The sequence below is a fragment of the Trichoderma reesei genome (assembly GCF_000167675.1).
Source record: "Trichoderma reesei QM6a unplaced genomic scaffold TRIREscaffold_2, whole genome shotgun sequence".
NCBI lineage: Eukaryota > Fungi > Ascomycota > Sordariomycetes > Hypocreales > Hypocreaceae > Trichoderma > Trichoderma reesei.
This window is the reverse complement of record NW_006711149.1, coordinates 1,966,899-1,986,547: the sequence shown is the minus strand read 5'-3', so window position 1 is coordinate 1,986,547 and position 19,649 is coordinate 1,966,899. Positions and strand designations below refer to the sequence as shown.

Sequence of the window (19,649 nt, the reverse complement as noted above, 5' to 3'; positions counted from 1 at the left end):
TGCGCCTCGAGAGATGCTTCAACGAACGGAGCTTCCGGAGCCCCTCCCGCTAAAATTTGCGGAGCGCGCCGGTGATCCGATTAGTAGCAGAGGCTCTAACCTTGTTTACAGTGCTGAAGATATGATATGGATCTGATTATTAGTACCTTAGCACTAGATGCTCAGAGGGAAACCAAATTGCTTGCTTGCCATTGATATCAGTCATCATCTCAACATCGCGACGTCTCTACCGACGAACCCTGCCTCGTCCTCACTCGCTCAATTAACCCACATACATACATAAGACACATACATAAGACACATACATAGACACATACGCACATTATATCATTATCCCCCCTTACCTATACCCGCCATACGACCCGCCTCCTCCTTCTGCTCTGCCCTCTTCCGCAATCTTGCCGCTGACCCTCCGGCGCTCATACGCGGCTGACGAGCTCGGCCAGTAGTCGTTCCCAGACGACACCTTGCGGCCGCTGCCGAGCGTGCCCTGGGCTGCCGCCGCAGCATCTTCCTCTCCGCTAGAATGCCTCGTGTCAAAGTGGCTGTCGAGCTGGATCGAGCTGTCGCGGTACCGCTGGGACCGCATGTTGGGCTGCTCCTCGCCGTCGTCAATGTCGCGGCTCAACCAGCTGGACGGCTCGGCATCCGAGACGGTGTCGTACTGGGCGTCGAAGTCGATCTGGCCACGGCGAGTATTTAGCGGCCTGGGCAGGATTGGGTTCGACGTCAGGGGCTTGGGGTGCGCAGCGTCCCGTCGGCCCTTCTTTCGGAGAATGTCGCCCAACGTGCTCCCCTCCTCGTCCTCCTCGTCGGACGAGATCCCGCCCATGCTATAGGGCTGTGCCAGAGACGCATACGACTTGGACCCGGAAGAGCGATGTGAGCGTACCGCAGCGGCTGGTCGCTGGCCGGGCTTCATTGGTCGCGGCGCCGCAGACGGCTTTGGAATCTCCGTACTGATGATCCCAAAGGCCTCGCTGAGCGTCTGCGGCACTCTCTTCGGTTGAGGTTGAGCTTCAGAATCAGGCTCAGGCTCATGAGACGGAATTTGAGCATAGGAGATTGGATTCGAAGCCCGCGGCAGGTATCTCAGCGGAGCGTTCTTTCGTTCTGGAGAAGCACTGATCCTAGACCCCATGCTAATAGCAGAGTCGCGCGATTCCCCCCTTGTGTGCATGAACGAAATCGAGACGCGCTCCGGGACACCGTCCGTGACGCTTGCAGAGTTACGACGGCTCTCCAACCACGGCTTATCGGGGTCAGCTCCGGTGCTCGTGACGCTCGAGACAGACGACTTGTTTCGCTTGTGCAGGGGCCGCGCCGTCAAGTTCTCTTCCAGAGGGTTCATATCCGGAGGCATAAGGCTGATCTTGCGGAACAGCCACCCCAACCAGGCGCTTGCTGAAAGCGAAATCAGATGGGTGCTGCCCGCGCCAATCGCGCCATAGAAGACGGCCGACACAAAAGTCGGCATCAGGTCCTTGTTGTTGAGGGCGATGCCCCAGGCCGCTGCATTCTTGTGGACTGTCAGACCGCCGAGAACATATCCAGCCACGGACCCCGAGTCCAACAAGACTCCGCAGAAATGGTAAGCCGCCGAGGATGCAGGTGCTCTAGCGTTTGCGTCTCGAGAGAGGTGATAGATGGCGTAGCCCGAATGGGCAATGGTGACGGCTTGCTGGGAACGGCGTTTGTCTGGTTAGATTCACATGTACTGACACGACCGAATGGCGCCTGCGAGACGAGATGCATACCAGGATTCGCATTGCCCATGCCGTTGTGTCGTCCACATTTGTGAATAGTGAAAACAGAACCAGCACGCCAATGGCCGCGACTACCTGCAGCACGCGCAGCACAAGCTGGAAGCGCCGCAGCCATATAATGTAGACCTTGGTACTGCCATCCAAGGGTGTATGGTCGCCGTATCGATGCGGTAGAATGACATGGTAGCTGAACGGGGGATGCTATCAATTGGTGGCTCTCGGGTCTCGCTCTGGAAAGAATCACACATACTCGGGATGCAGGTCAAACGAGACCATGGGTCCCTTTCGGACGGGCTTCTTCGGCTTCGGCTCCCAGCTGGCGCGCGTAACGGCCTTTGGGTCAAAGACAACCGGCGGGAATCTCGAGTCCTCGCGCGGCTGCGCATCGTACAGGAAGGGCTGCTGGCCCATTCTCTCGGAGTCGTGGGAGGGGGGCCACTTCGGCCCTTTGCAAGCGCTGCGTGTATGTGAATGGAATGCTGCTGCTTTACCCACGCAAGGGAAGACGGCGAAGAAGAAGAGGAAGAAGAACAGGGTCGGGAATGCCAGTCGCGCAAAGACAAAGACAGTAGTATTACCTACCTGGGTAATACACAGCCAGCATTTGTTTCCAATACGAACTGCTGCTGCCGAGCTGTGATTGGTTTGCGTTCCACGGCGTCGGCCCGGGTTGCCACAGCAACGCGCTTTCGGAGCTCCGAATGCCGATGGATGGAGCTGTGGGAAGAAGTCTAAAATCTCGAGGCCCCCCCGGCTTGACGGCAAAGCCTCCGCGATCCGACTAGACAACGATGAAGGGACCCTTGATCTTTCATCCCGGAACGGGCCTTTGCCAACGCCCGTGTTCGTGATGCTTCTCACCTGTGGCAGGCGTGCTGCGTGGACGCGCCGAAGCCTGTCTTGCAGGCGGAATTTCTCTGTCTCGCCATGTCTCTCGCGGCAGGCCGATGCTCCCTTTCGCATGGCCGTCGTCGGGTCCGGCCCGGCTGGCTTTTACACGGCGTATCGGGTCATGTCCAAGCTCCCGCAGGCCCGCGTCGACATGTACGAGGCCTTGCCGGTACCGTTTGGCCTCGTGCGTCATGGCGTTGCGCCAGATCATCCGGAGGTCAAGGTGAAGAAGAAGCCCGCTTGCCGCTCTATGAGTCGTATCTCTCAGATGGAGAGCAAATCGAACTGACTTGACCACCTCTGCAGAACTGTCAAGAAAAGTTTGACGAGGTTGCCGCGTCCCCCAACTTCACCTTCATAGGGAATGCTTCCATTGGCCATCCCGGGCACTTGGAGGAGCACTGCACCATTCCTCTCAAGGTGCTCATGAGCCACTACGACTCCGTCCTCTTCTCCTACGGGGCGGCAGAGGACAAGAAGCTGCACATTCCAGGCGAGGCGTCTCTCAAGGGAATCTTCTCAGCCCGCCAGTTCGTCGGCTGGTACAACGGCCACCCCGACTGCGGCCACCTTGAGCCGGACCTGTCTCGGGCAGAGGAAGCCGTCATCATCGGCCAAGGCAACGTTGCCCTGGATGTGGCTAGGATCCTGCTAGAGGACCTTGACGTGCTGAGGAAGACTGACATCTCAGATCGAGCCCTTGCGCAGTTGGCTCAAAGCCGAATCAAGAGGGTTCACGTTGTAGGGCGGAGAGGGCCCATGCAAGTAAGCGAAACTACCAGTACCGAGGCAAATCGTCCTCCGTTGGCTAAACGAGCTATTCTAGGCCGCATTTACAATCAAAGAAGTCAGAGAGCTGATGAACCTTTCGGGGGTGGCCTTCCATGGAGTGGATGAATCATTGATACCGCCGGCTCTCGACAAGCTTCCAAGAGCGGCCAAGAGGCTCATGGAGGTCCTTCGAAAGGGGACCGCAGCTCGCGTGGCTGACTCGCCAAAGTCCTGGTCACTCGACAGCTGTCTGTCGCCAAAGGCCTTTGTTGGCAGCGAGCAGGATCCTTCCCGCGTGGGCAGCACCGAGTTCTACGTGACCAAACTGGATGACCCATACAACCCTCAGTCGTCCGTAGCTCTCACAGAAGAGACAAGGACGCTGCCGTCGGACATTGCGTTCCGTTCCGTCGGCTACAAGTCGGTGCCTCTGCCGGGATTTGCCGAGGTCGGGATTCAGTTCGACGAAAAGCGAGGAGTCATCCGCAACGACGGGCTGGGTCGAGCGACGCAGGTGCTCCCTGGACTGAGCGAACCTAGCGGCACCCCTCCCATCACCCTGCCCGGTGTCTACTGTGCTGGCTGGGTCAAGAGAGGCCCCACGGGCGTCATTGCTTCCACCATGAGAGACGCTTTCATGACAGGAGACGCCGTGGTTGAGGATTGGCTATCAGGGGCCCCCTTCCTGAACCACCCGGCAGAAGGCACAGCCGGAGGATGGGGCGCAGTTAAGGAAGATGTCGGACCTCAAGCAGACCAAGTGGTTACTTGGGATCAGTGGCGCCAGATAGATCAGGCCGAAACAGCTCGAGGGGCGACAAGAGGTAAACCTAGAGAGAAGTTCACCAGCGTTAGAGACATGCTCGGCTCCCTCAACTGAAAAGCAGGGGCCCTAGATCATTATATTGTACTTTGATGCATTGTAGATAGTGTATTATATTGTAGTATATCCTAGCATTTTATGAGCTCTTAATCTTCTCAGTCAGTTCCGGCACCTTCTCAAAGAGGTCGCCCACGAGTCCGACATCGGCGACCTGGAAAATGGGCGCATCGGGGTCCTTGTTGATGGCCGCAATGACCTTGCTGTCCTTCATGCCCGCCAAGTGCTGGATGGCGCCCGAGATGCCGACGGCCATGTACAGCTGCGGCGCAACCACCTTTCCGGTCTGGCCAACCTGTAGGCTGTTGTCTGCATATCCGCTGTCGACGGCGGCTCGGGATGCGCCAACGGCGGCGCCCAGAGCGTCGGCCAGAGGGTAGATGATCCTGTCAAACTCCTCCTTGGACTTGAGGCCGCGGCCTCCCGACACCACCTTGCTCGCCGTGGAAAGGTCTGGGCGGTCCGACTTGGCCAGGTCCTCGGACACCCACTCCGAGATGGGCTCGGCCTTGGCGTCCACTCCGCTCTCAATGGGAGTCGATGCGCCCTCTGGCGTCGCCGCGGGGAAGGCAGTCCCGCGGATGGTGAGGATCTTGATGGCATCGGTGGACTCGACGGTGGCTATGGCGTTCCCGGCGTAGATGGGGCGAACAAACGTCTTTTCGTCCTCAATCGCCGTGACGTCGGAGATCTGCTGCGAATCGAGCAGGGCGGCGACTCTGGGCAGGACGCTTTTGCCAAAGGCCGTGTGGCCGGCAACGACGTGCGTGTAGTTGCCCTTTTTGATGTTTTCGACCAGCAATGGCGCATAGTTCTCTGGCAGACCCTGAAAGTTTGGTTGATCTCGCGTCAGCATCAGGCCATATGAATTCAATGAGGGCTGCGGGTATCTCAGACCTTGTCATATGCGTCATTCTCGACGGTGATGATCTTTTCCACTCCCTTCACCTTGGCGGCCTGCTCCGCAGCCGACGACACCTTGCTGCCGGCCAGGAAGCCGTGGACGGGCCCGCCGAGCTTGATGCCCGCGGTGATGGCGCTGAGCGAGCCGTGGACCAGCTGGCCGTCTCGCTGCTCCAGGATCGCCAGCGTCGACAGGGCGCTGCTCCGGCTGTTGTTGTACCTGGACGACGCCCACCGCAGGGAGCGGCCGAGGACTGCGTCTCCCCGCCTGGAGAGCAGCTGTCGAGTTAGGGGCAACATGGTGGTGGATCGGTGGACAAGATGCAGAGGTCTGCGAGCATCGCCTTCAGGCCCAGAAGCAGTTGGATATCGTCGAGGCGACTATTAGTACTAGAACCACGGCGAGCGGCTGGACGCGGCCCTCGGTTGTAGACTCGGCAAGCCGCTGCTGGGCCAGCAGAGGATGAGTCACGTGGAAGACGTCGACCAGCAGCAGCGGGCTTCAGTGCTACCAGGTATGTAGACTGAGAGGCCGAGAGTTGTCGTATTATTATCATCATTATATCATTCCCTAAGAATTGCGACTGTTGAAAGGCTAGATAGGTACCAGTAACTTTTGAGGCGATGGGTTGCATGGTTGGAATACTCGCTGCTGGCAAAATACGATGCCCACCATGGTGCGGCAATGCCATGCCATCTTCAGGTGGTGAGAGTCCTAAGTACAACTACTAGGTACCTTATGTGCTACGAAGGTGTACCTTGATGGTCGGGATCGTCACAAGGCAACCAGATGCGCAATCAAGTATCAATCAAACCAATGGCTTCCTTCACCTAGTTCTGCAATAGTTCTGCTGCCATGAAATTCTCTGGAGCGCATTGGATGCTCCATATTATTTTTTTCCAGATTAAAATTGCCCCTCGGTGAGAGTGGCTGTGAAGCTGTCACTGCCAACGTCCATTGGCCTATCAAATGCCGGCATGCAAGAAACATGTCCTTCGCGACGTCGTGTTCGACTTACTCTCTCTCATAATGCGCCAACGATCATTACCTTGCCTGGAATCTGCGAATCCGTCGCCTAGATTAGCCATTCTCTCTTCCTTGTCATTACCACGCATGTTTGTTGCTTCTGCAAGGCGTTTGGTAAAAAGGTACGCTATGGAAGCTCTTTGATTGTCCTGCCATTCGACGTCTCTCTCTCTCTGTCTCGCTTCCTCTCCCTCTCCTCCTGCTTTCCCCCGGCCTCGCATCTCCAGGTTCGCCATCATGGCCGCCATGGGTCGGCTGGGCTTCCTGGCCACGGCAGTGGTCTTCCACTTGGTGTACATCTATTCCATCTTCGACATCTACTTCGTCAGCCCTATCGTGTCTGGCATGCAGCTGGTCTCCGTGGACCGTCCCGCAAACATCAAGAGCCCTGCGGATCGACTTGTCCTCTTCGTGGGTACGATTTCACCACGGCTGCTTCCTCTACCTCTGGGTTGCATCCGCTATACTCTACGAATCGAGCTGACTCCTCGGCAATAGGTGACGGATTACGTGCCGACAAAGCTTTCCAGGCCTTCCCCGAGCCATATCCCGAGTCGGACGCAGACCTTGTCCCCAGGCACTTGGCTCCCTTTATCCGCTCCCGCGCCCTCCACCATGGAACATTCGGCGTCTCGCACACTCGTGTGCCTACCGAGTCCCGACCCGGCCATGTGGCCATGATTGCCGGTCTCTACGAGGATGTCTCTGCGGTCGCAACAGGGTGGAAGCTCAACCCTGTCAACTTTGACAGTGTGTTTAACAGGAGCCGTCATACTTGGAGCTGGGGCAGTCCCGACATCTTGCCAATGTTTGAGCGCGGAGCCGTGCCCGGCCGTGTCGATGCTTACATGTATGCTGCCGACTTTGAAGACTTCTCCAAGGATGCGACGCACCTCGACATCTGGGTCTTTGACCACGTCAAGGACCTCTTCACCCAGGCCGCAAAGAACAAGACTCTTGACCGAGCCCTTCGAGAGGACAAGGTTGTCTTTTTCCTTCACCTCCTCGGTCTGGACACGACTGGTCATGGGTTTAGGCCATTTTCCAAGGAGTATCTGCGCAATATCCAAATCGTCGACAGGGGTGTTCAAGAGGTGACAGACCTCATTCAGAAATTCTATGGAGATGACCGAACTGCATTCGTCTTCACCGCGGACCACGGCATGAGTGACTGGGGCAGCCACGGCGATGGTCATCCGGACAACACCAGGACGCCTCTTGTCTGCTGGGGCTCGGGCGTGGCCTCCCCTGTCTTGCATCCGGGGAAGATTGCCCCGGGCCACGACGATCTGTCGGCCGACTGGAACCTGGATCACGTTCAAAGGCACGACGTCGCGCAGGCTGATATCGCTGCGCTCATGTCTTACCTTATCGGCACCGAGTTTCCAGCAAACTCTGTGGGCAAGTTGCCTCTCCCGTACCTCTCTGCAGACTTACGGCAAAAGGCAAAGGGATTGCTCGCCAATGCGCGCGAGATCCTGGAAATGTACAGGGTCAAGGAAGAGAAGAAGCAAGCAAACGAGATGAGATATAAGCCTTACGGTGCCTTTGGCGCTGCGGGACTGACTCCGGCTGAGCGTGTGGCTCGCATCGACGAGCTGATCTCTTCCGGTAAATACGAAGAAGCTATCGAGGAGTCCGACGCTCTCATCAACCTCACCCTGGAAGGGTTGCGCTATCTCCAGACCTATGACTGGTTGTTCCTGCGTGCCTTGATCACTGTTGGGTACCTCGGCTGGATAGCATATGCCATCACCACGGTCATTAACCTGTATGTGGTTCCGGCGCCCACCGCACCCAAGCGCAACATTTCAACCGTTGTTGGGTTCTCCTCCGTCTTGGCTGCATTGTACGCATCCTTCATCGCATCCAAGTCCCCTCCTACGTACTACGCCTATGCCTTGTTCCCCGTTGTGTTTTGGGAAGAGGTCTTTGCGCAGAGGGACAACCTGCGAGAGGGAGGTCGGCTGCTGTTTGCGCACATCAATTCGGCTGGCCAGGTTGCGACTCTTGTTGCGAATGCAATAATTTACTGTGCCATTCTCATATCTTTGGTTAGTTCGCTCTTCGCACGGCACTCTGGACCGTTACTGACTTGGACTAGGCCCTTGGGTACATTCATCGCGAAATCCTGACTGGTCTGTTCATCTTGGGGACGATATGGCCTCTCACGTGTGGCATTTCCTTTGTTCGCTCGAATGCACTACTCAGCGCGGCCTGGGCAGTCTCTTGCTTGGTCATGAGCACGTTTACACTTTTGCCAGCAATGAAGCTTGAGAACGTTGACCTGATGTATGTTGCAAACCTGCACCCTGTGCTGTCATATTCATGCTAACAACGCGGATTAGAGTCGTCAGCGGTGTGATCATGAGCCTGATCGGCTTGTTGTACATGGCTTTCGAGCCGTTTGTACTGTCAGACTTTTCCTTGGCGGGCGTTGAATCCAACAAGTACAAAAACTCTCAACTCAGCAGGGTGGCAACAGGCATCCAGGTAATGATCATTCGATCTCACGTCTTGCTGACCAAGGGGAAATGCGCTGACACTGCCACCACAGGTTGGCCTCATCATTCTTGCTACACTGGTGACTCGCTCGAGCGCCCTGTCAATTCAAGCCAAGCGAGGGTTGCCCTTGGGCAACCAGGTCATGGGCTGGATTGTTCTGAGTATGTATTCGTGTAAATCGTGGGTTTGACAGGGCAATCGGCTAACGCAAAAGCAATAGTCTCCTCCTTTTTGACGCCACTGCTGCATCGATTGTCACCAAACAGCAATTTCATGCACCGTCTTGCCATGATGTTCTTCACATGCGCTCCCACATTCATCATCTTCACGATATCGTACGAGGGCCTTTTCTATGTCGCTTTCTCACTTTTGCTTCTCATTTGGGTGCGTCTAGAGCATCGTCTCGAGACGTTCGGCGTAGCCCAGAACGGCAGTGCAACCGGGGCCGCAAAGACCGACACGGCCGTATCGTACCGGCCATTGCGGTTGTCCGACGCCCGCGTTGCCCTGTTCTTCATGGTGCTCCTCCAATCCGCCTTCTTCAGCACCGGAAACGTCGCCTCCGTCTCATCCTTCAGTCTGGAGAGCGTGAACCGGCTGATCCCAGTCTTCGACCCCTTTTCACAGGGCGCACTGCTCATCCTTAAGCTCATGATCCCCTTTGTCCTCATTTCGGCAAACCTTGGCATCTTGAACACGCGGCTCCGGGTGGCGCCGTCGGCATTCTTCATGGTCGTCATGGCAGTCAGCGACATCCTGACCCTCTACTTCTTCTGGGTCGTCAAGGATGAGGGGTCTTGGTTGGAAATTGGATCCACCATCAGCCATTTTGTGATTGCCAGTCTTTTGTGTGTGTTTGTTGCACTGCTCGAGGGCGTCAGCGCCATGTTTATCAGTGGCATTGACGTTGGCGACGTGTCACATGAGGGCCAGAAGAGTCTGGTAAATGGAAAAAAGGACGTAAAAGAGGTACAGAACTAGAGGGGCGGTGGTGAAGCCCAAGATCAAGGCATGAAAACGGCGACCAGGATCTTAGTCTAGGAGGTTTTTTCGTCATAAAAGAGCAATCGTGTGTTGGGTCCACGGGAGCTATGCCATTTCCCTTGTATCATGGGAAAGCCTAGGGTGGTTCCATCATGATTGTACGATGAATATCTTGTATTAGACTTAGAGTGTAGTAGAGACATATATATATGTATTTCTTACGAATATATATATATATATATGTGTGTGTGTGTGTGTGTGTGTGTGTGTGTGTGTGTGTGTGCACATGTAGGCTTTACGAATTTCAGCAGGGATAGGATGGCCGTCGTCTCCCCTTGCTCAACTATCATGGTTCATGTTGTTGGGCGTATGCCGAGTTCGTCGGCCTTGTCTCTTACTGCCTGTATAGCCCCCTCGGGATCTGTTTCACCTGGATTTCTCAGCTGCCAAGCCGTGCATATCTCCAAAGCTTTGCCCATCCAAGTGCCAGGTGGGATGCCTAGGGCCTTGGCCAGAGCGCGGCCGTCAATGAGGCGCTTGAGATTCGGAGCGTCGTAGACGTCCAGCTCAGCCAGATGCTTGAGGAACTTGTCCCACCCCTGGAGAAACTCGTCGCGATCTAGCACGTTTGTAAATCAGTAATGCGCTCTAGCCCAGCGACCCTTCGTCTGGCGTCGTAAGTAAAGCTTACCTTTGTCACCCTCTGCGGGAAACTTGTCAAGCTGCTCCATGGCATCCACCAGAATCACCCCCAATACCTGCAGCTTCCAGTGTCCACTGCCTGCGTCCCACTTCCTGATGGCCATGCCGACCGTGTCCCGCTCGTGTATCGTCGGCGCAGAATCGCACACTGCATTTTTCAGTGCAAGAATCTCCGCGCGATGCTTGTGGCAGGCCGCCATGACGGTGGTGAGCTTGTTGGAAGCCTTGAAGCCTTCGCGAGCAATGACGCCGACAGGAGGGAGGGCATTCGCCTTTTGCTTGCGCCCAGAGCGATCCTCCACGGGGATCCAGGGGCTGACGGCGGCGAGATTCCATGCCAGATACGTGCTGTCGGCGTCATCGATGAGGACCTGGCCTATCGACCCCGGTTCTTGATTCCGCAGCAGCTCGTCGAGGCAGGTGTACGCAACGTGCCATCGGGTTATGTCAGGCATCTCTACGTTTTCCTGCAGCGGGTCGCTGAAAATGGCCTGGTAGAGGCCGAGGCGATCCAGTAGTTCCAGAGCCACTCGGGGAGTTTTGCCTTGTTTTGCAACTGATATCAGTATGGCTTCTTATTCTATGAGACCTGGGAGACAATTGAACTTGAGAGGCGATTCGCACGTACCTTTCAGCATCTTTTCCAGCTCGACGCCAACTCTTTCGCGGCTAATCTTCTTCCGTAGTGCTTCCAGGACTCTCTCGTCGTTCATGAACTTTTCTGATTCCGCATCTATGGCAAAACCCAACCGAGAAGCGAACCGAATTAGGCGAAGTACTCTCAGGGGGTCATCCATGAATGTCTGGAAAGGCTCCATGGGAGTCCGTATAACTTTGGCATCCAAGTCTCGAATGCCGCCAGTGAAATCCTCCACCTCCTCCGTGTGCAGGTTATAAAACAGGGCGTTGATGGTGGCATCGCGCCGAAGCGCATCTTCCTCCGGCGTGCCAAACTCCATCTGCGGGTTGCGACTATCCTCGGCGTACGTCTCCTTGCGCAGGTTGACAAAGTCCAGGTCCATGCCAAACAGCTTGACCATGGCGGTCTCGAGGTGCTTGGACTTGTCCGGGTTGCTCGCAATGTGGTGAAGCCTCCCGACGTCTCCGGGCAGGAAGCCGTGCGTCTCGACGGCTTCGGGCCGCTTGCAGTACTCTGAGAGATGCTGCGCAAACTGCTGCCCGGTCATGGCATTGATGGCGACGTCGATGTCGTGGCTCTCGATGCCGAGCAGCCTGTCGCGCACCCAGCCTCCCGCCCATCGCAGGACGACCGGCTGATTGAGCTTGGCCGTCGAATCGATGAACTGGGCGACGTTGACGAGCAGGAGGCGGAGCTGCTGCTCGCGCTGGGTGAGCTGCACTGATCGAGCAGTTGTCGACATGGTGGTGGTTGAGCTTGAGCTTGAGCTTGATTCTTGGAGGAATGCGCTGAGTTTCCTCTTCATCATGAGACGAGGGCCGAAGAATCGCGACAACATGAACAGCTCAGCCGCATATCCTTTTTCTTTTTGTTTTTTTTTCCCCCTCTGCTAGACTTGCCCTTAGTCGCTGGCCATGCTGATGGCAATTCTTCAGTTATGCGCAGTAGGTGGGTAAGTAGGTAGAAATGAAGGTGTGAGCTTGAGTCACAAGAGCTCAATGATTAAAGTAGTACTGAGCGTTCATTGTCAGAGCTTCTGGTCAGAGGTCCGATAAAGCTGTCGGTTACCTGTACCTACCTTACCCTAGATAATTTGGGTAGCTGGTAAAATCCAACGCAAACTGCAAAAATTATATAATATCTTGAAAATTCATTTTAAATTTCATCACGATTTTTTTTCCCTTTAATCTATATATTTCATAATTTTTTGCTTTAAGAAAAAAATATATACCACATAGGTACCAAGGTTTGATCTATGTGTAAGACTCACAATCTAACAGCCACCCAAGCAAGATGTGACGTCATGCCGGATATTGAAAACATTGCTCCATGTCAATTCTAACAACTTCATACTTATACCAACCTCAGCTGCTCATTCATGTCCGCTTCTGTACGCTGTCTGCCCAAGATGGCATAATCTCCCTGCAAACCGCCTCGTAGTCCGCCAGCTTCTGCCCCTTGGCGCTCAGCTCCAGCGTCGTCCAGAACATGGCCCAGTTGCAGCCGGCCAGCTTGCTGGTTCCCACCGACCGCTCAAAATACCACTTGTTCACAGGATTGTCCTTGCGGCTCCTCCAAAGCACGCCGTCGGGGAAACAGTCTCGGACCATGGCGTTGAAGATGATGTCGGCCACCCCTCCGCTGCCTTGACGGCTCCGTAGCACGGCGAACTTGTCGAGATACGGCACGAAGCGGCCCTGCTCGTAGGCTGTACGAGCGTCTAGATGATTGGGTTTCTCCCAGGTCAAAATGGCACATCCTTCGTACTCTCCTGCAATGATGACGCCGGCCAGGTTCTGATTTGTCCGCTGTAAGTAGTCGTCAACGTCTAGCTTGCGGCCAAAGGAATCCTCAATCAGAGCGACAAGCCGCTGCAAATCAATCGACCTGTCTGTCAGCTGCAGACGACGCTCGCCGGGCGCCGGTGGCCTCCACGGCGCTGTTCTTGGATCGGGAAAGATGGCTAGAGGCATGCCTCGCTTGACGAGAGTTGCGTCAATTGATTCTCCTGTGGCCAGCGACGCTGATTCTGAAGACTGGATGCGCTGCAGCGGCAACGACGGGGAAAACACCGGCTTGTCGGTTAGGAGATTGTGAAGCAGGGGATTCTGCTTTCTGCGGGTCGTGACCATGCCGTCGAAACCAAACTGAAAGTCGCCATTGCGCACCATAGAGGACGAGACGGACGATGTGTTGGCTGCTGCTGATGGGGTAGTGATGAGGACGGAAGCCGTTTCTGGCAAAAGGGAGAGGGTATCCTTTGCCAGCTTGAGGTTCTTTGCATGTGCTCTACCAGCCTCCTCATGTGGGCTGCTTTCCGGAGCGTGTGAGCCCTTATAGCCCCCTAGATGATCCAGGAGCGTGTCGTATTCTTGCTCGAGGTTTACGAATCGCTGGCAAAACCCAGGACGGCCGGGCACGGGCGTGCCGCCATGCGAGTCGAGGACAATGACTCTTTCGACGGAAGCCAGCGGTTCGGCGCCTTGCGCAGAGCTCCCGCCCTGGGCACGGCTTGTGTCTCGTTCAAACTGTATCCCCGTAAAGTACCTCGTCAGTGCGAGAGTAGTTCGTTGAGCGTCAGCAGGCGCGGGAGTAGTAGTCTCGTCATTCAGGGCAAGGGACGGAATGACCGCGATCATGTCATGCTGAAGAGCCCGGTTCAGGATACCATAGTCGTGAACGTATATGTCATCCCAAAAGGGAGAGGGCGTAGCTCCCTGATAGTGAGAACTTCCAACGAGGACGTTCTCGACCAGTCGGGCGCCGGGCTTGCCAAAGGAATCGACCGCCTCACATAGCCTCAACGCTTCGGACTGGAAAGTGAAGCGGCTTTCTCCCACATCGCAATCCACGACGACAACGCTCAAGAGGCCAAGGACACGAAGCTGGGTCAGCGTCTTGGCTATGCCGTGGATTGTGTCTGGCCGTAGCTTCTGCGGGTTTCGCAGGACCACAATCGCCACGTCGAACGGCCGCTGAGCGTGAAGCTGCTTCGACAGAGGGTTGTGCAGGTGTTCAACTGGCTTTGACGTTGCCACCAGAGAAGTAGGCTTTGGTGAGGCGTACTTTTGAAGATAGCCCTTGGCATCTCGCCGGGTGGCTGTTGACTCTAGAACAGAGACTATGACATCCTGCCGCGGTGTTAGTTGCATCTCCTTGGCCGCTCGGTATGAATCCGAGTGATTGAAGCTATAGTATGCTGCTGAGAGCTCAGAACAAGCGATTGGACACCCACCCGATCAAACATTTGTCGCTTTGCCCTGGGTGTCGTGGGCGAAGAGAAGCTGCGAGCTGCAGCTGGCTGTGGTGGAGAGCCATTTGGCTGTGTAGTGGTAGTTCCAAGCGTGCTGATTGCCGCTTTATTTCTGGCTAAGCATTGAGACACAGACACAACTGATGAGCAGCGCGAGGCCAGTTTCTGACTGAACGCGAGAACCCCATGGTTGGGGCTGCAAGAGTTGATGTTGGCACGGCTCCAGTAGATGGTAGAGGCCATGCCGCATCCCGGACCGCCGGCGGGAAGCTTGGACGAGGCTGCGAATCCAGATGGAAGAAAAGCCTTGTCTGAGATGGAGTTGAAGATGCCCACTATCTAATGACGGTTGTCATTCCCAGGAAGACATGCTGAGCGATATCTTGTGGGGGACGGGGGAAATCAAGTTGAAGAGGTTTTGAGAGCTGATTGAGTCAGTTTTAGTGAGTGAAGGTTTGGTAAGATGTGTATCAGAAGAGACAAACAGTTTTTTTTGTTGCAGCAAGTGACGCAGCACAGACTACTAGCAAGCAACACAAACGACGCAAGCAACGACCGAATATAGGGCGATTATTTACTACTACCCATCAAGGCTGAAAGAAGAGACAACAGAGTGAGGCATCGTGTTAAGGGAGGTACCCAGTAAGTAGTAGTTTGGTATTCGGATAGAGTTGATCTTTGATAAGAAATTCTTCGCAGGTGGAGTTGCAGTGTGCTTGCAGGTACCGGCGCTGCGAAATACTGTGCCAAGAGACCTTGACTCGTGTAATGACTCTTTGCCGTTGTCGGCCTCGATTTCCGAGGCATGTCATTTCGATTATTCTAGCGGCCAAATAGTTGCTTTGAATACCTTTACCTGGGTAGGTAATATGTAGCTGTACCTCCGATCTCTATAGCGATCCGACCTCTTCTTCTTCTTCTTCAACGTCTACTCTGTCAACTCAATGTCTGCTCACCAGATATCCGTCCTGTCTGACAGATGACTGACTGGTCGAGATGAAATGATCTTGTCCCCCGCTGAACATGCCGATTCATCTGCCAATCAAACACCACGATCCATCTCAACTCGTGCCTCAGCCACGCTCTTACAGGCAAAAACGCCTCGCTAATGAATCCGTGACTCACGCCGCATGATTCCTTGTATGCAGCGTCGTCACAGTATATTGCGCCTCGTATTTCGAGAGGCTTGCGCTGTTACCCTGGATGTTGTGAAGCAACTTCAAGAATGTATTTAATTGCTGCACATGAGGCAAGGAGGAGGATGATGATGCAGGTCTCTCTCGCGGCCATTATCGACAGCTCAACTGTTCAGGTCGTCAACCCTCGCCAGATAATTCATGAATAACACGCCCCCTTCTCCGAGCCATCTGGTGCAGAACATTGCGTCTCCAATGGATCAATTGCCGGACGAGGCGCCTGCTGGGCAGTCCTTTGAAGCGTCCTCCTTTGAAGCATCTCACGATACCGCCCTCTGTCTGATCCCTCCGCCCCAGCTCTGGGATCCCATCAACACGCTGCGCTCACTCAATGACGAGAAATTCACCAAATGGCCGCCTCATGTCACTCTCGTCTATCCATTTGTCACGCCAGAAGCTCTCCCTGAAGTGATCGAAGCGCTTTGCCGCTCCCATCTGGAACCCCAGGACGACGACATCTCCATCAACCTCGAAGAGCCTGGAGTCTTCTCACACCGTCGACGTAGCAAAACAGTCTTTATCCGGCCGAGACCTGGGCCAAACGTCGACCGCCTGTCAGACTTGAGAGACCGAATTCTCCGTTTCCTGGAATGGCCCAAAGGCAGAGACTATCAGCCTCATATGACGCTCGCCCAAAGCGAGGACGATACGACATCATGGCACCAGTTTCTCATGGAAAAGGCACGGCTCTTGACGCCCGTGACATGGCGCAATCACCAGCTCGCAATCATGATGCGTGATCCGACATCAAAGGGTCAATCCGGAGCCTCCCGGCCGATGCGAGTCTGGGGTTATATCGATCTGGCATCTCGGTCTCTTGTGCGTGACTCTGCAGCCTTGGCCGCAATTCCTGGACTACCAGTGGATGCTTCTCTGCCACGACACCAAGCTACCTTCCGCTACAACAAAGACCAAGAGCTGTGGGAACCCCTGGGAGGTCCGATCACTAACACAGTTGCTGGGCCGACCTCTCTCACACATCTTGTCATCGCGTCGTATAATGTCATGGCCGAGTTTGACTGGCCTCCGAGTTCTTCTCGCTATCCCGCGCTGGTCGGCAACATCCTGTCCGAACGTGCCTCAGCTGATATTCTTGTCCTCCAAGAAGTCACAGACCATTTCCTCGGCTTCTTGCTGGACGACCAAGACATCCGCTCACGCTACCCTTACGCTACCCATGGACCACCTCATCAGCATGGCCTTGGGCCTCTGCCAAGTCATTCCAATGTTGTGGTGCTCAGCAAGCTTCCCTTCCAGTGGGAGTACCTTGCGGGTGTCAAGAAACACAAGGGCTTTGGAATCCTCCAATTTCCCACGGTCAGGTTTGGCGAAGCTTCAGATGCTCCCTCACTGCCCTTGGTATTAGCAGCTTGTCACCTTAGCAAAGGGCTAACAGACGCTGCTCTTGCCACCAAACGAGACGAGATAAAGAGAGTTGCTCAGCACTTGGAATCATCATTCCCTCGGCATCCCTGGGTAATCGCTGGCGATTTTAACTTGGCCTCGTCCTCGCATACCATTGATACAGCCCTGGAAAGGGGCGATGTCACCGACAAGGGTCTTGAGCTTCTTCGAGAGATCGAAGCGACAGTGTCGAGAGCCGGAATGCAAGACGCATGGCTGGCCTCTCGAGTTGGTCCCGGAGAATCCTCAAGCTCCAGCACAAAAGGAAACCATGAGTACTTTCTGGAGCTTTATGAGGGTGAGCAAGGAGCAACCTTTGATCCGTTGTCCAACCCTCTTGCTGCAGCTTCGAGTGGTGTTGATGGCGCTCGCCCGCAAAGATATGACAGGATACTGGTCACAAAGGATGCTCCCTTTCAGCCCCGCGGATTCAACATGTTTGGTCAGGTCCTGGACTCCAAAGGAGACGACTCTCAGGCCCCTGCTAGTGACCACTGGGGCATCCGCTGTCTTCTCGTGGCATCAACTCAAAACTCAAGCGTGATAGGACCGTCAAATTCCAAGTTGCAAGAAATTAGTCTGCATAAGGCTGGCGTCACGCTGGGTAGCTTCGAGGAGCTGAAAGGCTGCTTGGTATCCAGTGGTCAATTCCCTGCTTCTTCCGACGCCGAACTGAGAAACGAGGCAATATCTCTCCTGAAAACAACCCTACTGGATAGCGATGCTGAAAGTGCTGGAAACAGCACGCGCTCACAGGTGCAGCTTGTCGTCATCCCCGTGGGATCCTTTGGCCTCGGCGTGTGGACCAGCTCGTCGGATGTAGACTGTCTCTGCGTGGGAAACATCAGTTCCCGGACCTTTTTCGCCTTGGCCATACAGAAGCTGAGGAAAGCTTCGGCAAATGGCATCAAGATCTTACGCCGTGTGAAGGCAAATTCCGGAACAATGCTCGAATTGGAGATTCGCGGCATCAAGTTTGATCTCCAGTACTGCTCTGCCGCAGCAATAGCTCAGGGGTAAGGATTCGCGTTTCCCTTTAACACCTGTCACCCATCTTCCATCACCTCATGTCTAAGACTCCAGCATCTGCTAACATCTCGCTCAGATACCCTGAGGTTTTCAAACGGCCCTCATCAGATCCCATCTTCGCTTTGCCTCTCCAATCACTGGCCAAACTCAAGCCAGCCCGGGACCTCTTTTACCTCCGGAGGTCCATTCCAGACATGACCAAATACCGCGTGGCACACCTTGTCATCAAGGCCTGGGCGAAATCAAGAGGTCTGTATGCGGCAAAGTTTGGCTTACTGGGAGGCATCCATATCACTTCCATGCTGGTGCCCGTCTGCAAGGCACTGGCAAACGAGCCCGAGGCAGCTTCCACCGCCGATGTCCTCACCTCCTTCTTCCACCACTACTCGACTTTCGACTGGGCTACAGGAGTGGTGTACGATCCATTCTACCATACTGAGTTGCGATACCACCGCACATTCAGGGAGCCCCTTTGCCTTCTTGGCTGGCACGGACCGTCCCTCAACACAGCGTCCAGTGCCTCCATCTCCACCGTCAATGCCCTGGCTTCCGAGTTTACCAGAGCAGCAACCCTCCTTTCCCAAGAAGGCATGACGTGGAGCAAGTTTCTCGGCGTGGAACAGTCTGAATCACCGTCTAGTCTGCTTGAGAAAGGGGCTGCTGATTTCCTCGATTCATATCGGACCTACATCAAGATAAGTGCCCGCTACTGGGGATCATCCCAGCAAAAGGGCAGAAAATATCTGGGCTGGCTGGAATCGAGGCTCATCTCCATCCTTGTCGGTAAGTATCTCAAACAACTACCAACATCCAAGCGCCATATACTTACTCTGATCACCAGACATAAGCCGAAAGTCTCCAGGCATTGTACCACGCATCTGGCCTGCCCGATTCACAGACGAAGAACAGTCATCCAGCAACACCGACGCCGAAAATCCGGAGCTTACTGCGTGTTACTTGATAGGCCTCAAAAAGGACGACGCCGCTGCCAACAAATCCGCGACGAGTCTGACCACCGCAGAGGGCGCCATCCAAGGCATCCTCCAGGAGTTTGAATCTCGGATCCAGAAGAGTGACAAGTACTTCGATCCCGAGCACTGCTGGATGAGCGCCTCCATTGCGCGCCGATCGAGCCTCGGTCCCGTGCAGCTTGCCCCCGAGCAGCTCTACGATTACGATGCCGCCGATACCGATATCGACTCAGACGATGAGGATGACGCGGAGGAACTCGAACAGAACGAGGCAGTGGGCGATCCTCTCGCCTCCAACAAAGATGCCGCTCGAGTGTCAAAGTTGGCCACCACCTCCCATGTCAAACCGCCCGGAGCAGGCAAACTCCGCACCGCAGTCGACGCCCTGAACCGCATCCGCTGGGACCCCGGCATGGACTCGGCCGACTACGTCGTGGGCTATGAAGACCGGTTCCTCGGAGCCCAGGAGAAGGCGCTGGATAGCTGGCGCACCGAGCAGACGGACGAGGAGTTTATTCCGCAGCATCGAATCTTGTACTTCAAGCGCAAGAGTGATGGGGTCATTGTTTGGGATAGGAGGTCACGAGTAGATGCGATATTTGGGAGTGGATAAACGGGATCCCCTTTGGGTTGAAGTAGGTAGCTTATTAGGTTGATTATTGCGCTAGATATCTTGGTATATTAGGGTAAAACATTTCCGCTTGTTATATACAGGTGAGATTGGACG

The 19,649-nt window shown here is 55.0% G+C and overlaps 6 protein-coding genes across 6 annotated transcripts; 3 read left to right on the top strand and 3 right to left on the bottom strand.

Annotated features, from left to right (window-relative positions):
- Positions 1-1,139: 1,139 nt before the first annotated feature.
- Positions 1,140-4,393, top strand: TRIREDRAFT_21553 (uncharacterized protein; the record flags this gene model as incomplete). The annotated part of the gene is made up of 4 exons (XM_006961929.1): positions 1,140-1,172; positions 2,710-2,880; positions 2,964-3,422; positions 3,484-4,393. The coding sequence occupies 4 exons, from the start codon at positions 1,140-1,142 to the stop codon at positions 4,306-4,308; spliced, it is 1,488 nt and encodes a 495-aa protein (XP_006961991.1). The 3' UTR covers positions 4,309-4,393.
- TRIREDRAFT_120300 (uncharacterized protein) lies at positions 4,388-5,518 on the bottom strand (the record flags this gene model as incomplete). Its single annotated transcript, XM_006962196.1, has 2 exons — positions 5,206-5,518; positions 4,388-5,134 (listed from the first exon to the last, which is right to left on the bottom strand). The coding sequence occupies exons 1-2, from the start codon at positions 5,509-5,511 to the stop codon at positions 4,388-4,390; spliced, it is 1,053 nt and encodes a 350-aa protein (XP_006962258.1). The 5' UTR covers positions 5,512-5,518.
- A 957-nt stretch (positions 5,519-6,475) lies between these two features.
- Positions 6,476-9,724, top strand: TRIREDRAFT_55321 (uncharacterized protein; the record flags this gene model as incomplete). Its single annotated transcript, XM_006962408.1, has 6 exons — positions 6,476-6,653; positions 6,737-8,292; positions 8,343-8,530; positions 8,587-8,731; positions 8,796-8,904; positions 8,964-9,724. The coding sequence occupies 6 exons, from the start codon at positions 6,476-6,478 to the stop codon at positions 9,722-9,724; spliced, it is 2,937 nt and encodes a 978-aa protein (XP_006962470.1).
- Positions 9,725-10,080: 356 nt separating this feature from the next.
- Positions 10,081-11,811, bottom strand: TRIREDRAFT_55099 (uncharacterized protein; the record flags this gene model as incomplete). Its single annotated transcript, XM_006962195.1, has 3 exons — positions 10,081-10,346; positions 10,428-10,958; positions 11,058-11,811. The coding sequence occupies 3 exons, from the start codon at positions 11,809-11,811 to the stop codon at positions 10,081-10,083; spliced, it is 1,551 nt and encodes a 516-aa protein (XP_006962257.1).
- Positions 11,812-12,445: 634 nt separating this feature from the next.
- Positions 12,446-14,364, bottom strand: TRIREDRAFT_55123 (uncharacterized protein; the record flags this gene model as incomplete). The annotated part of the gene is made up of 2 exons (XM_006962194.1): positions 12,446-14,200; positions 14,305-14,364. Coding segments are annotated over 2 exons (1,815 nt in total), but the record flags the coding sequence as incomplete, so codon positions are not given.
- A 1,349-nt stretch (positions 14,365-15,713) lies between these two features.
- TRIREDRAFT_75105 (uncharacterized protein) lies at positions 15,714-19,581 on the top strand (the record flags this gene model as incomplete). Its single annotated transcript, XM_006962407.1, has 3 exons — positions 15,714-17,938; positions 18,028-18,734; positions 18,793-19,581. The coding sequence occupies 3 exons, from the start codon at positions 15,714-15,716 to the stop codon at positions 19,533-19,535; spliced, it is 3,675 nt and encodes a 1,224-aa protein (XP_006962469.1). The 3' UTR covers positions 19,536-19,581.
- Positions 19,582-19,649: the final 68 nt, after the last annotated feature.